Consider the following 13,661-nt stretch of genomic DNA (forward strand, 5'->3'; position numbering starts at 1 on the left):
CAGCTGCTCTTGCAATTTCCAAGCTGTCAGAAGAACAGGTTTTCTACTGCTGGAAGTAATGATAAAATCTCAGAAGTAGTGTTTAATGTTACTTTTTTACAATGTCCTTGAACAGTGTAAAGTTACAGATCACAGGGACAGCTTCTCAAGAAACACTTACCACATCTTATGTTATGCTAGCCCCACAGGCCAAACTGAGTGTTTACTGGTTTTAGTCTTTCAAAAGCCTTCTACAGTCACACATCTCTCACCTGTTTCACTGTCGGTGATGCAACCTTCATTTTTGGTATTTTAAAAAAATTCTACTGTCCTCACCTCACGGGCAGTGCATCATCATGTTAGCAGAGCCTCTCCACTACGTGTTTACTGCAGAGTGCTGCTGATGTTCGAAGCCCTGCAGCTCTTGAGGGCTGCCAGAGCTCTTTGTCTCGGAGGCCCAGCTTCCTCGCTGCTGGAACTCGCGTCCTTCTGAAGGTGTGGACTGCACAAATGCTCATGAAAGACGACCTAACCCTTGGTGACCCTCTGCTTTACCCCATGGTAGCTATCCTTCAAGCAAACTCAATCTTAAAGCCTTTCAGTGACCCTGGATTAAATTCACCCATGTGATGCTTTGATGCCAACAACGGGTGAAACCACATGGTGCGTTCCACCTCACCTCCCTGAAAGTACTGTCGGCTGCAAAAACACTCGTGCTAAGCCGTTCAAAACCTCTCTCTCCTGAGGTCGCTCAGTGCAGCACATCACCTCTGAGTCCGGAGGGACAGACTTGCCCAGGCAGACGCGGTACTCGGACGTGCCGGCCCGAAGATGCCGCGGCAGGCCCAGGCCCCGGGCCGCGGGAGGCACGAGTGACACGGCCGCCCTGCCTCGGGCTGTTGGGTCGGGCAGCTGCCTCCTGAGGAGAGCCCCTGAGGCAAGAGTCCCTGAGACGGGAGTCCCTTGACGCGAGACCCCGCGGCGACGGCGGGCGTATGAACCGTCAGCCGGCTCTCCGCGGAGCAGCCAGTAAGGGGCGCTGGGCGGCGGGTTTGGTGTGCGGCGGGAGCGGGCTGCGGATCACCTGCAGCAGTGGGGGGGCCGGGGAGCTCCGCCTCCCCCTCCTCCCTCGGTTAATCGCATCCCCCTCCCCCCGTGGCAGGCTCTGGCGGCTGGGCAGAGCTGTGAACCTGCTGCAGGCGCTTGGGCACCCGCATCCCGCTCACGGCAAGGGCCGGGCTGGGGCTGCCGGCTCCGCCGCCCTCGCACTTGCCCCAGCCCAGCCCAGCAGCAGCCGGTGCGGAGCGGCCGTGAGCCTCCCGCCGCTGTCGCTTCCTCGCGGGGAGCGACCGCCGCCGCCGCCCGCCCAAGCACCGGGAGCAGCGCCCGGGAGAAGGAGAGAGAGGGGGAGCAATGGCTGAGGGGGGCGAGGGCGAAGACGAGATCCAGTTCCTGCGAACTGTAAGCTCCGGGCTTGCCTCCCCACCTCCGCACTGGCGCGGGGCAGGGGACCAGGGCCGTGCGGGCGAAGGGCTGCAGGGCACGGAAGGGGGATGCCCGGACCTTGCCCTGAGGGGAGCTGTGGGGCGGGAGGGCAGCGAGACTCCCTGGGAGGGGATACGCCTGTCCGCGCCGGGGGTGGGAGCCGGGAAGGGGCAGCCGAAGGCGGGTGCGCTCTGCCCTCGCCGCCCCGGGGGAGTCCTGTCTGTGAGAGCTCCGGAGTCCGAACCCCTGTCCTCTCCGCGTGTGCTTCCCGTACCCGCGGGCGGAGGGGCGATACCGCCATCAGAGCAAGCGCTTAGTTGCTGGGATAAGCGGGAGGAGGGGAGGCGGCGGTGCCTGCCCCGGGTGCGGGGCGGCGGCGGGGCGGGGGGAAGCCCGGGCAGGGTGAGGTGCGGGCAGCCGGGCGGAGGGCGAGCGGCGCGGGCAGGGCGCCCCCGCAGCTCCCCCACAAGTGCCTCTCCGCGCTGCCTTCCCACCCGCCGATGTGCTCGCGTACTGCAGATACTAACCGAGCAGCCCTCCCCGGCTTAAAAGCTGCAATCACACTCCTCCTGCAAAAATAGAATTGGGAGGGGGATGGGGGGGGAGAATCACCTCTCCCATCCACTCCCCAAGGTTCCCACTAACTTGCAGACGTTCTTATCGCTGAGCACAGACTAATACGTGGTGGTTTGGGGTTGATTTGGGTTTTTCTTTTCTTTTTCTTCTTTTTTTTCTTCTTTTTTTTTGGTGTGTGTGTGTGTGAGCATCCTTTCTTTACCTCTGTTTTCTTCAGTCCAAAGCATGTTAGGGGGCTAGAGCGTTTCTTCTTTCAGTTTCATTAATCCATCGGGACTGCTGCATTTTTATGCTTATCTGGATTATTTTTCTTCTTTTATTTTCCTTCTGGGCCATCTCCCAAGTGCTGTTTGTATGCACAATCCTGGCAAGTTTTGCAGATGGGCATATCTGAATGGTGGTGTACACAGACCCTGTCACAGTTTGAGGAAAAATTGCTGAGACATTTGATAAGTAGAGCTAAGAACACCGAGACTGCAAAGCTTAGCTTCCTCTTTATTTAGCAGAGTCTGCTTTAGAAAATGCATTTTTTAAAAAAAGGAGAGGAAAGCAAGGCACAGAATGTATGGGAAGCATATTCATATGCTGTTTAGAGCTTTTGGAATCCTGGATCTCGGGAATCTTATGGATATTACAATCAGGAACTATAAAATAATAGAAAAAATAGCTCCACATGCTATTATTCTTTCTTTTGTTTGTTTGAGAATTTTTGGAAAAATCAGCTTTCACAGGGAATACAGGTGTTACGCAACACTGACATGAATATTGTCAACTTTTTTTTCCTGTCAGTGTTCTGTGACTTGTAGTGTTGTCTAACACCTAAAGACAAACCAGAAAATGACTTATTTGAAAGGTAATCTGTCATGTCAATTTATGAGGGTTTTATTAGTAGTACTTCTCAGTGGTAAACATTTTTGGAAGACTTGGACAGTGACAGTGTTACTGCAGGTTTGGACATTTAGCTCAGCTCATGGAAGGGCTGTTATCTGAATGCTTAATAGGGAAAGAGAAGCAGTGAGCATGCTAATACTGCCCTGCACTTATACAGTAATGTTAAAGTACAGCACCTGACAGCAGCAGCATGTTATATAAAACAGCTCTCCTGATAATGTGTGTCAGGCTTAATACAGATTTGGCAAACCCAGCCTTAGAAGATACTTAAAAAATGTTTAGAATGTTTTACTTGTGGGAAAATGACCTTGAATATGGTAAACTGAGGCACAAGGGAGGCTTTTTTTGGTGTAGTGAAATAAAAAAGACCTGAGAAATACTCTTTTCATGGGAAGTTTTGAATCTCTAATACGTAGTTGTGTGCAGGTAGTAATTTTTACTCCTCTTTTCCTTCCGCGTTGACGGAGTTATGAACATTACTTGGAAAAATCAGTTGCTTTAAGGTGTGTTTCCTACATAGCTTTCCTTCTATGTCTTCCTAGAAATTTTGGATTAGTATTCTCTAAAGCTATAAAATATATGTGTGTAACTTTCTGAATAGCATTTATAGAAAGCACCTGAAATCGGGTATTACCTGGTAACTGCTGCACTTTCTCTTTTTAGTAATTTATTTTTAAAGCAGTAATTAGGGACAGATGGATTCATAAATGGTTTGGTAGATAAAATAGAACTTTTTGAACAACAGCTTATGCAAACAAAAAAGCTGCCTGTGCCTTGAATACCTTAATGATGACATCTGTAGGCCTACTACATGTAAACAGGGATTTCCATACTTTCTTCTTTTTGATAGGATTCTTTTCTAAAATTGCTGGTTCTCTTCATGATATTTCAAAATTACTGTAGCATCTTTGGCATTTATCCTAGAATGTAAATGCAACCTATTATTTTTAATGTTTAAAGAGAAAGATGTTATCTTATATAAAAAAGTTCTTTTATTTGCCTTAAGGTACTAAATGGAATTTTGTATTTGCCATCTACACATTGATTGGCAATTTCTTTTTAATTTTGTTTTCAAACACTCTTATTTGCCTAACGATTCATCATCTTCATTTGCTGCTTTTATTCTTATTTTTTGATAAGGTACCATCATGCATTTCCTCCTAAAATTTGCCACTAGTGTGGATTTCTGTTTCTTTTGGGTACAATTTCAGTTTGGTAAGTTGCTACTGAGAAGTAAACATAGGCTGTTAATGCCATGGGTTTCTGGAAGTGTCAGTCTTTTGTTTTAGATAACTTTGGGCAGACTGGAATTGAGCCCTGTGCTGTTCAGTTCTCCTCAAGAAAATCTTCTGTAGTCCTATGAATTCCATACTTCTCTACAGTCAGGGGACCCCCTCCTTGCTTTGCTGAACACTCCAGGTGGAGATGACCTTGTATTATGTGTAGACATTTTTAGGCTTGGATGTATTTTCTCTTGGCTTTTCCCACTGAATGCATACATCCTGAGTGAGAGGAGTAAAGAGGAGCAAGTATCCTGCTCTTGCTTTTATTAGTTGTGTGGCTGAGGATGACTTCTTCACTGTAGAGGATTCTTTCTTCTTTTATTTTTTTAAAATATTGCAAAGGGAGGAAGTTGTGTACCACATAAACTTTTGTTGTTTAGTCTTTACAGTAGAGAAACCAACATGTTTATAGTTAATACATAAATGACCAGTGTTTTTGTTTTGTGGTGTGTTGTTTTATTTAGGATGTGTAATTTGACCAGAGTGAAAATAGTTGAGCTCTATGAGAGAACAGAAAATGAATTTTTTTTGCTTAAATGCATAGGGTTCTTCCATAAAGAAGGCATGCCAGGACATTTTTTGTGGTGCAGAACACCCATAAGAGAAGGCCTTTGTGTGGAGTGGGGTGGTAAACTGAAGATACGATTAAAACAATTTCACTATTTCCACAAAATATCCGTTGGGTTTTCCTTATGTTGTTTAAAGGTGTCCTGAATTTTGGGAGCAATATGTATCTAAGAGTGGTGAGAAATGAGTCATTTACCTATTTGATCTTGGGATGTTCCTGATGTCAGTAGGTATGGCTTTCTGGAGTGGTGGAGTTTCTTAAATTAGAGGTAGGTCTTCTTTTAGATGTTTAGGTAGGAGACACAACCAGGACACAATAAAGCAAGGCCGAAAGGGTTGTGGTCTTTCTCACCGTCCTCTGAGACAGTGAAGACTACCATGCCTGTCAGAAATCAGTGAGCAGCACATTTTCCCCAGGTCTGTTGGAGTTGTCGTCTCCTTTTCATCTCCAAACCCTCACCCCCCCTTTTTTTTCGTGTTCTGTTTTTTAAGATTGGCATGCTGATGTTCCACTGTGTGGCTCTCCTAATGCTTTTTTCATTTGTTTAATTAGCAGCTTGCAGTAAAATAGGATCTCTTGCTTATGTGAACATACTCTGTGCTGCTTTATTTCCTACATGAACTTAATTTTTCTGACTGTGGCTGTCAGAGAGAAGTGTAAGGGTACTTTTCAGCATTAGAAAAGTACTTTTAAACAAAGCTAAACATTATTTAGGATTCATGTTTGACATGAAAAAGATTTTATTCACTCAGTGCTGAGATTTAATACTTCAGATGATAAAAGAATGGAATTTATGACAGAGACTTTTCCTTCATTCTTAAATGAAGCATGTAATGTGGTCACATTTCAAGGACAGGAGTTCTGTGATTCCAGAGTCACTTCTGTTCCAGATTTCCTTGCTATGGCAGCATTTACACAATGAATATCACTTTAAATCTGACTAAAATTCATATGCTTATATGCCATCCTGAATGAAGATTCTGTGGAATTAGAGGACACTAAGGGAACCTGGAAAAGTGAGATCTGAATATTATTGTGGAATAAGTAACTAAATATAAGCAGAATTGCTATGTAAATCTCTTAGTGAAACAGAATAGAAAAAAAAATGCACCCCCCATTTGTAAAAAAGAAAACCCAAACAACCCAACATCCCACTCTTGATTCTTTTCATACTCTGTTTCTATTTAAAGGAGTTTATCAAAAACATGTTAGATCCTGATAGCTGCAGTCATCAAACATGGAAACAGCTATAATGCACTGAAGAAAATGCTTGAAAGCGATCTGGGATATTAGGGGCAATTTTAGAAGGAAAGAACACAGGAAAACACTTTGGCTTGGTTTTGTTTATTTTAAAATGTATTTCTTGTACCTGTCAGTGTGTGACTTCTGAGGATTCTCCAGGGACTGGCACAAGAGACCACTGTCTAACAGCTCATGTGAGGGATGGCGTGGCTGAGATTGCAGCATTTGTACCTTCCTCTCCAAGGCACTGCACTGCAGTACAGATACTGAATATGAGCTCAAAGTCTATTTTGGAATTGAGCTGGACAGGCTGTTTGTTGGGAACGGGTTTTAGCTAGGACACATAGTCCATTTCTTAGTTGGGGATTACGTGTGAACATTTTGTGTATAAATTTTTCGGTTCCAAACTTGTTTGACAAACATTTTATACTCCCATTAAAATGACATTACTGGATAAAATCAGTTGTCTAATCTGTGTACTATCTTGTCCGGTGTTCTGCATCTGGAAGTTGTCTTTATTGTATGTGTGAGGAAGTGGCTGAGTAAGCTCTGTAGCAAATTGTTCAGGGAAGTTTCTTGTTATCCCTGTGAGTTGGTTGACTAATGTTCTGAGAGGCAGAGAGCTGCTCTTTCTTTCTTTCTTTCCCTGTCTGAAGATGTTTTGATGCACGGTGCTCTTTAGCTTTGTGAAGGCCTGAGGAAAATCTATAGCCCAGGCTTTAGCTGGGGACAGGATGTAAAGAGAGAATTCCAGTCACTTTTGGACCCAAGATTTAGCATGGTCTCAAGAGCTATGTCTGCCTTTACCTCCTCTATTTGAATGAAGGTGGTTTTCCTCTTGTATAGCTGAATGCATGGGATGCTTCTAATTCAGTGATGTACATCAGTTTTGCTTGCACAGGAATGGGGATGTGTTGAAGTACTACTATGAATCAAGATAAAAGATTAGAGACTGACTGTGTGGGGAAATACCGATGGTAGGCTGGATGGATTAAACTGAAAAATACAGAATCTTTTTTTCCTTGATTTTCAAACTTATGGGTGCTTCATGTTAAAGCTCTGAGGTCATCTTGGGTTTGTTTTCTGATTTACACTCTAGGCTTTTGTTTAAATTTCCTGAATTAACTGAAAAAGTAGACTTGGCTTTGTGTTGGTGACAAAAGAAAAGTCAGAAGCTGTGTATGCATTCCCATACTTCCAAATAAATCTTCAGTGACATTTTTTTTCCTGTTGTTAGTTATGGTACTAGTATATAAATAAATTTTGACCTGTAAGATGAATGCATTTTCAGTGTGAATGAAAGATATTTACCTTTCTCTTACTGAGGTGATTGTAATTGTGATTTTTGGAAGAAGTCAGCGGTGTGTTTTCCACATTGTGGCTATCTAAATATTTTTTCTTAATTTGTGCACGAAAGGGGCAATAACTCTTTACTCATTAGCAAATACTTGCAAGTGCTATACAGAAGTTTCATAGAGTGAAGCTCTGCTTGATTGTCGTAAACATGTACCACACATTTACTGCGATATTGTGTTGATAAGAATAGCTACAATAAATACATTATTCAAATGAACAAAGTATTTCTTTTAGCACCACTTCAAAAAAAGTAGTTGTCTTTTGCATATGTCAATTTTAATGGGTTTCATGGTCACCGCTGTGAAGTGCCATTCAAAGTCTCAAGAGTGAAACTCTGATCCCTGTGAAAGCAGAACTATTGATTGCAGTGTAACCAGGGTTTGATACTGTCTTGGTTTAACCCCAGCTGGCAGTGAAGCACCAGGCAGCCACTCTCTCATTTCCCCCCCCCCCCCCCCCCCTCACAGGGACTGGGACTGCAATGGCAAAAGCCCTTGTGGGTTGAGATAAAGACAGTTTAGTAGAATAACAAAGGAAAAGAATAGTAATAGTACTAACAACATTAATATATAATGAACAAGTGATGCACAAATGCAATTGCTCATTGCATGCAGAAAGAGGAAAAAACCAACCCAATGTCCAGTCTTGCTGAGCAGTGATCCTACCTCCTGGCAGCCCTCCCCAGTTATACCCCGAGCATGATGTTACATGGTAGGGAACATCCCTCTGGCTGGGCTCTCCCAGCTTCTTGTGCACCTGGCAGGGTGAGACAAGCTGGAGAGTCCTAGACTTAGTGTAACTGCTACAACTACCTACCAACAACTAAAAACATCAGTGTGTTATCAGCATTTATTCTCATCCTAAATCCAAACCACAGCGCTACACCAGCTACTATAAAGAAAATGAACTCTGTCTCAGCAGAAACCAGGACAGATATCCAGACTTTGTTTGCAGGCAGAATAGGTAGAAATGTGTACATAACGGTTGTTCCTGTGTAAACTCAGGTTTGTTTCTATGAAAATTGAGTCTTCTGGTTGGAATTGCTCCTAGTTCTGATGCTGTTAGGAGGTTTTTCTTTATGGCTTATGTGATTAATCCCTTAGTGCATCGCTTCTGGGAAATTAAGCTCTATGAATTTCTGGAGATGTCTGTCCTTTTCATGGTACTAATGTAAAACTAAAACTACAGCACTTTTCTGTTTGTATTTTATGTTGGTGAAGTGCTTGCTCTTGTATCCACCACCAAGAGAAGCATTGTGCTATTGATCACAATTTGACAGCTGCTCAAAAGGATAAAGTATTAAGACAGTTTCTAAGTTTGAATGAGTAATGTTTTCCTGTTAATACCATTCTGGACTTTGTCTTTGAACACAAGTGGTCTCCTCTGTTGTGAAGAAAGTTCTCTCTTAAGTGTGAACTTCTTATTGACATAAAACTACCAGAAGCTTAGTTCTGCCTTGATTGAGCTACTTGCTTTGAATTACCTGCTAGAGCATTAAGCATAGGGGAATAGAGGCAGTAGATACTGAAGTACATCATCTGAGCACCCAAATTTTCTAATATGTTGTCCAAACTCCTGCACATGAATTATACAGACAGCTGTTTCATTTGGTCTAACTTTTTTTTTTTTGTTGGTATATACCTACTACAAGAATTCGTGTTATGAATGTAATACTAATGTTATGAAGTAGGAGGAAGAGGGTATGATTTCCCTGAAAAGACCCCCAACAAACTTGTGGAATGACTGGATAAGGAAAAGCTAGGTCAGCCTTTTAGTCCTAGCATCTTATCAGTGCTTTTCTTATTTAGGTTACAAAGTGTTAATAGATGCTTTTATAAAATGTGGCAAATAAAATAATAAAAAGTGTAATGCATTTTCTTGTAAGGAAAGCTAAAATGTGAATCCTGTTTGTCCTTCAGACAGTCTGAGAGCACCCCCTTTTTAAACCTTAACTGAGGTCAAGTGAAAGTGAGAACACAGTACTTATAATTATTGACACAGTTATACCCTGGAATTTCTCCCAGTAGCAAAGTAAGAATACCCTGGCATAATTTTCTGTCTCTAGCCTGTGTTCTGCTAAGGACCTATGCTATGTTTTGTAAGTAAATGGCACTTAATCCGTGTCTGGCTGTGTTGTCTATACCACTCTGGGAATGGAAGGCCTCTTGAAAAGGCTGCCTGTTGCCTGATGCATCTCAATAAATGAGAAAAGGCAGAAACTGGTTTAGATAACAGTTTAAGCCTTTAACAGGCAACCACAGACATGTGGAGCTTGCTGCAATATTTTGTGCCCATTAGGGGCACAGCAGTAGTATTTCTTTGTTCTTTTTCTGACAAGCAGCAACTTCAGGGGCATCCGCTGCCTGCAACATCATCACAGACAAGGTCACCCCCAGTTTCCTAGCGGAGTTTAGCAGGAACTCCCATGTGCTTTCACAGCAGTGTAGTTTTTTGTTGTGGCCCCTTGCTACTTAGTACTAATTGCATATTCACATATGAAAGATCTCTTGCTTTATTTTTGGTTGTTTTTTGGTTTTTTTTTTTTTTTACATGGTAGTGGTTGTGTAATTTGTCATGGGAAGGGATTAAACTCTTGAACTATGCTGCTGCTTCTAGAGCCCAATGATGTGTTACTCAGCCATAGATTTGAACAGATGTATATTTGAGGCACGTACTGTAATTTAGTAGGTGGTTTGCTTAGCTTCTCAGTTTTAATGAAAGCAAACTAGTATCTATGTACCTATTGCTTGAAAAGTGAACGAAATGACAGGCAAGGTGTCATAACGTGAGCTGTGTTAACTTATTTGACATTTGCAATTTGTTTAAATGAAATGCTGTAATGGTCAGTTTTACAGTAATATTAATGTGTTTGTAGGAGCACTCATACTAGCAACTACATTAAATTTTAAATAAAAAGATGGGTTCAGTCTTTCAATGTTGTGGCATACATTAACGTTTATCATAGTCAGGAATGACTTCCTTATGTGCTTGAAGAAAATTAGAGCTATAAGGGGTTACCCAGTAATGCAATAGACTTCCCAGAGGGGCTTTGGCAAAAGTTGACAAGGAATCATTCTGTAAGATGCATGGATCAGTTAATTTTGAACACAGAAGTTATTATTTTTTTTTTAATTTTAGCATGGTTTGGTTTTGTTCATATTTTGAACACTGTAGGATCACAGAGCAGGAAGGAGTAACAAGATCATTACTTTTTTTTGTGAGGCAGATTCCCAGAGGATTTCAGAGTAATTAGTGCTGTATAACAACATACTTCTATTACCTGACTGTTTTTCACTTGAGTGTGGGAAATAATATCTAATGGATATTAGCTGGCAGAATAAAATGCTGAACACTGGCATGTTCTGTCTGTCTGCCTCTGAAAACTTATCTGGAATTCTGTTGTGAAGACTGAGTATATGAATTTGAAAAAGCTCATGCTTAAATCCTTCTTTCAAATGAATGATGGAAGGAAGTAACACAAAATGTCCATTGACTGTGAGTTTTTGTGAGGATTGCCAGAAAGTGGAGTTGCATTAGTAGAATCAAGCCAGAAATGACTGTCTCTTACAGCTATATGTCTTCTTTCCAAAATGGGCATACCTGGAAAAAAAAACCCACCCTGGACTTTGTGTAGGATGCATTGTTTGGTTTCATAAAAAGGAAAAACGTGAAAGGCATCTTCCATTCCTGTGATGTCCTAATAGAGTTCCTTATATAGGAATTTAGGTGGAGGAATGAAAGGAATTTGAAATGTTCAGAGTAAGCCTAGGTAACTGGAGAGATTTGTTTAAGACTTAATGAACTACTGGAAAGATGGATTAATTCACTGATAACGGATCCTCGTTGTACATCAGGAATGTAGATATCCTGATAAACATATGAAAATCACCCATGGTGTGTTTATTTTCTAGTTGCAAAGTGGAATAATTTAATTAGAACTAGCAGAGGTATGCTAAGCATAAGGTAGATGGTTAAACCTCTCTGTACAGACAAATGACCTTCATCCTGAAGCAGCCTTTGATAAAGGGTTTGGTTCCAATGTTGATAGCAGCTTTTGGTGTTATAAATAATTTTATAGCCTTTCATTGCTAAAGAGTCACATTAATCTTTTAAAAGCTTGTATCAAAGAAATGTGGATTTTTTTTTCCTGCCCCAGTAGACATTTATGGAAAACAAGGACTTGTCTGGTGACTTGACATGTACTTGCCAGTCCAGCTGAAGGAGCTGCGTTATTGCATTTATGCAGACATGGAACGATTAATTTGTGAGAACTATCTTAGTAATTATGGCTGAAGAAATCTAGCTCTTCTAATGAAGGAACTGATGGAGATCAAAGTGCAAATAACGCTATGAATTTTCAAGGTCAAAAATGGTAGATAATGTTGAAGTGTGATTAAGACAACGAATCTATGAAGTAGTGCCATCAGAGATCTAGACATGATGCTGAATAGTAAGGATAGCATGGCTAAGAGCTGTATTTATTGATGTTACGTAAGAATTCTGGCGAATTTCTTGTAGTCTTAGAATTATGTAGCAAGTCCTTTAGAAAAAGCTTACGAGCAAGAGAGCACTAGTGTAGTGGTTTTGTAATTGCAGGAGGGTGATAGTTACATAGGTAAATCCTGGAAACTTCTTAAATGCCATTGGTGTTTCATCACTGTTGACTGAATTTCTGTAGGGTAAGATTGTGAATTAGTGTTTCACATACTAAAGTCTTTGAGTAGATCTTAGCATGATAATCTGATTGCATGGTCAGGTATGTCAGCCATTATTTACTTTTTGATCTCTCTTAATAAGTTTAATGTAGTGAATGTGCACTACATTAAACGTTGTGACTTTTGATGTTGGTATTTCGATGGAAGAAGAATCTTAAAGCTTACAAAAAGAAAGGATTGTAAGCAAGTGATCGGTGCCTGATCTCCACTTTGAGCTGACTGGGGGTCTTGTAGAAGCATCCTGTAAATTTTCTATTGATATGAGAAGGTTCCTGAAATCCTTCAGAAGAAATGCCGGTGCTCTTTGGATAGTTTGAGAATATTACTTATGCCTCCAAGCCCATTTCTGAAATCTCCTAATGGTATCTCATCTCATACAGGAAGAGTACCATATTTGTTCTGTAAGCTATATGCTGGTACATTTGAAGTTGCTTTTCTTTAGACTTAAAACCTCCCAGTCCAAAACTTTTTGTTTAATCTTGGTCACTCTTCCTTTTTATTGTCACAGCCACTGAGATCGCAGTCTTTTGGTATTGGGTTTGTTTGCTCTTCCTGATTTACTTTCACGCAGCTTTGAACTAAGCCTGTGGTAGAACTGTGCAGTTCTGTGGCAGAACTGTGTGTTACGAGTTTAAGCATTCATTCATATTGGTAGAAGGATATTTTCCTGAGGGGACTCTTAACTTTGGAATTTCTTTTGTTCTTTTTTTTTTTTTTCCTTTTTAATTGCATTGTGTATCTGAAAAAGGGCAAGGTCAATGCTTGTGTTGTCTTTTGTTTTGTTTTTCATGTTTGCTCATTCAGAACAGGAAAATAAGCATATTAAAGATGTCAGTCCAAGTTTACTAAGTAGGACAGTGGTTATAAAAACTTGAGCAATACATACTTGTCCACATTGTTTGTATTGACGTATTATTGGTCTGCATTTTCCTTCTCCTTTTCATGATTGATTGCTGCAAAGCTTCAGTTGTTCACTGAGCTAAAGGACCCCAAAATCCTTAATTTCAAATGATCAGGATTTGTCTAGGGAGAGAGATGGAATGTAGGAAGGAAGGATCTCATAGGTAAGCTTTGCCATCCTTTTGAGTCCTTGTTGCTTGGCTTTTCTCCAAAATAAAATAGATGCTTTTACACTCTGAGTTTAGACAGGAAAAGAAACACTTTCATTTTCCATGGAGTGGAAAGAGAAAAATGAATAATTAGGTAGTGAGAATTAGATTGTCATGTTTCTAAAGGTGAATGGAGGTATCTGTTCCTAGGTGAAACGTGTGGCTCAATTCCATAAAATCTGTATGCCTGCATTTTTAAATACTGAAATATTGACACCGATTTATTGACTACAGACAAGTGAGAATATATAGGTTTTTTTGATTCTTTTTTCTGATTTAGGAATTTTCATACCTGTAATCTACTGAAAATTTAAATCTGTAACCTTTACAGGTATATTGAGCTGCAATGTTGGTGTATATTTTATTGGTAATGTTACAGGCATCACTTTATGCTGAATATGTCAGAAGTAATCTCAGAATCACAGAATAACAGGAGTTGGAAGGGATTCTGGAGATA

At 41.2% G+C, this 13,661-nt stretch overlaps 1 protein-coding gene across 1 annotated transcript in view; it reads left to right on the forward strand.

Annotated features, from left to right (window-relative positions):
• Window positions 1–1,392: 1,392 nt before the first annotated feature.
• Window positions 1,393–13,661, forward strand: part of RYR2 (ryanodine receptor 2) — a gene marked incomplete at both ends in the record, with an annotated part of 388,405 nt that continues 376,136 nt past the window's right edge. Inside the window, one exon of the mRNA XM_084261061.1 lies at window positions 1,393–1,440. Coding sequence (XP_084117187.1) covers window positions 1,393–1,440 — 48 coding nt within the window. The remainder of the gene's footprint in view (window positions 1,441–13,661) is intronic.

The sequence above is a fragment of the Gallinula chloropus genome (genome assembly GCF_964237585.1).
Source record: "Gallinula chloropus genome assembly, chromosome: 3".
Lineage (NCBI taxonomy): Eukaryota > Metazoa > Chordata > Aves > Gruiformes > Rallidae > Gallinula > Gallinula chloropus.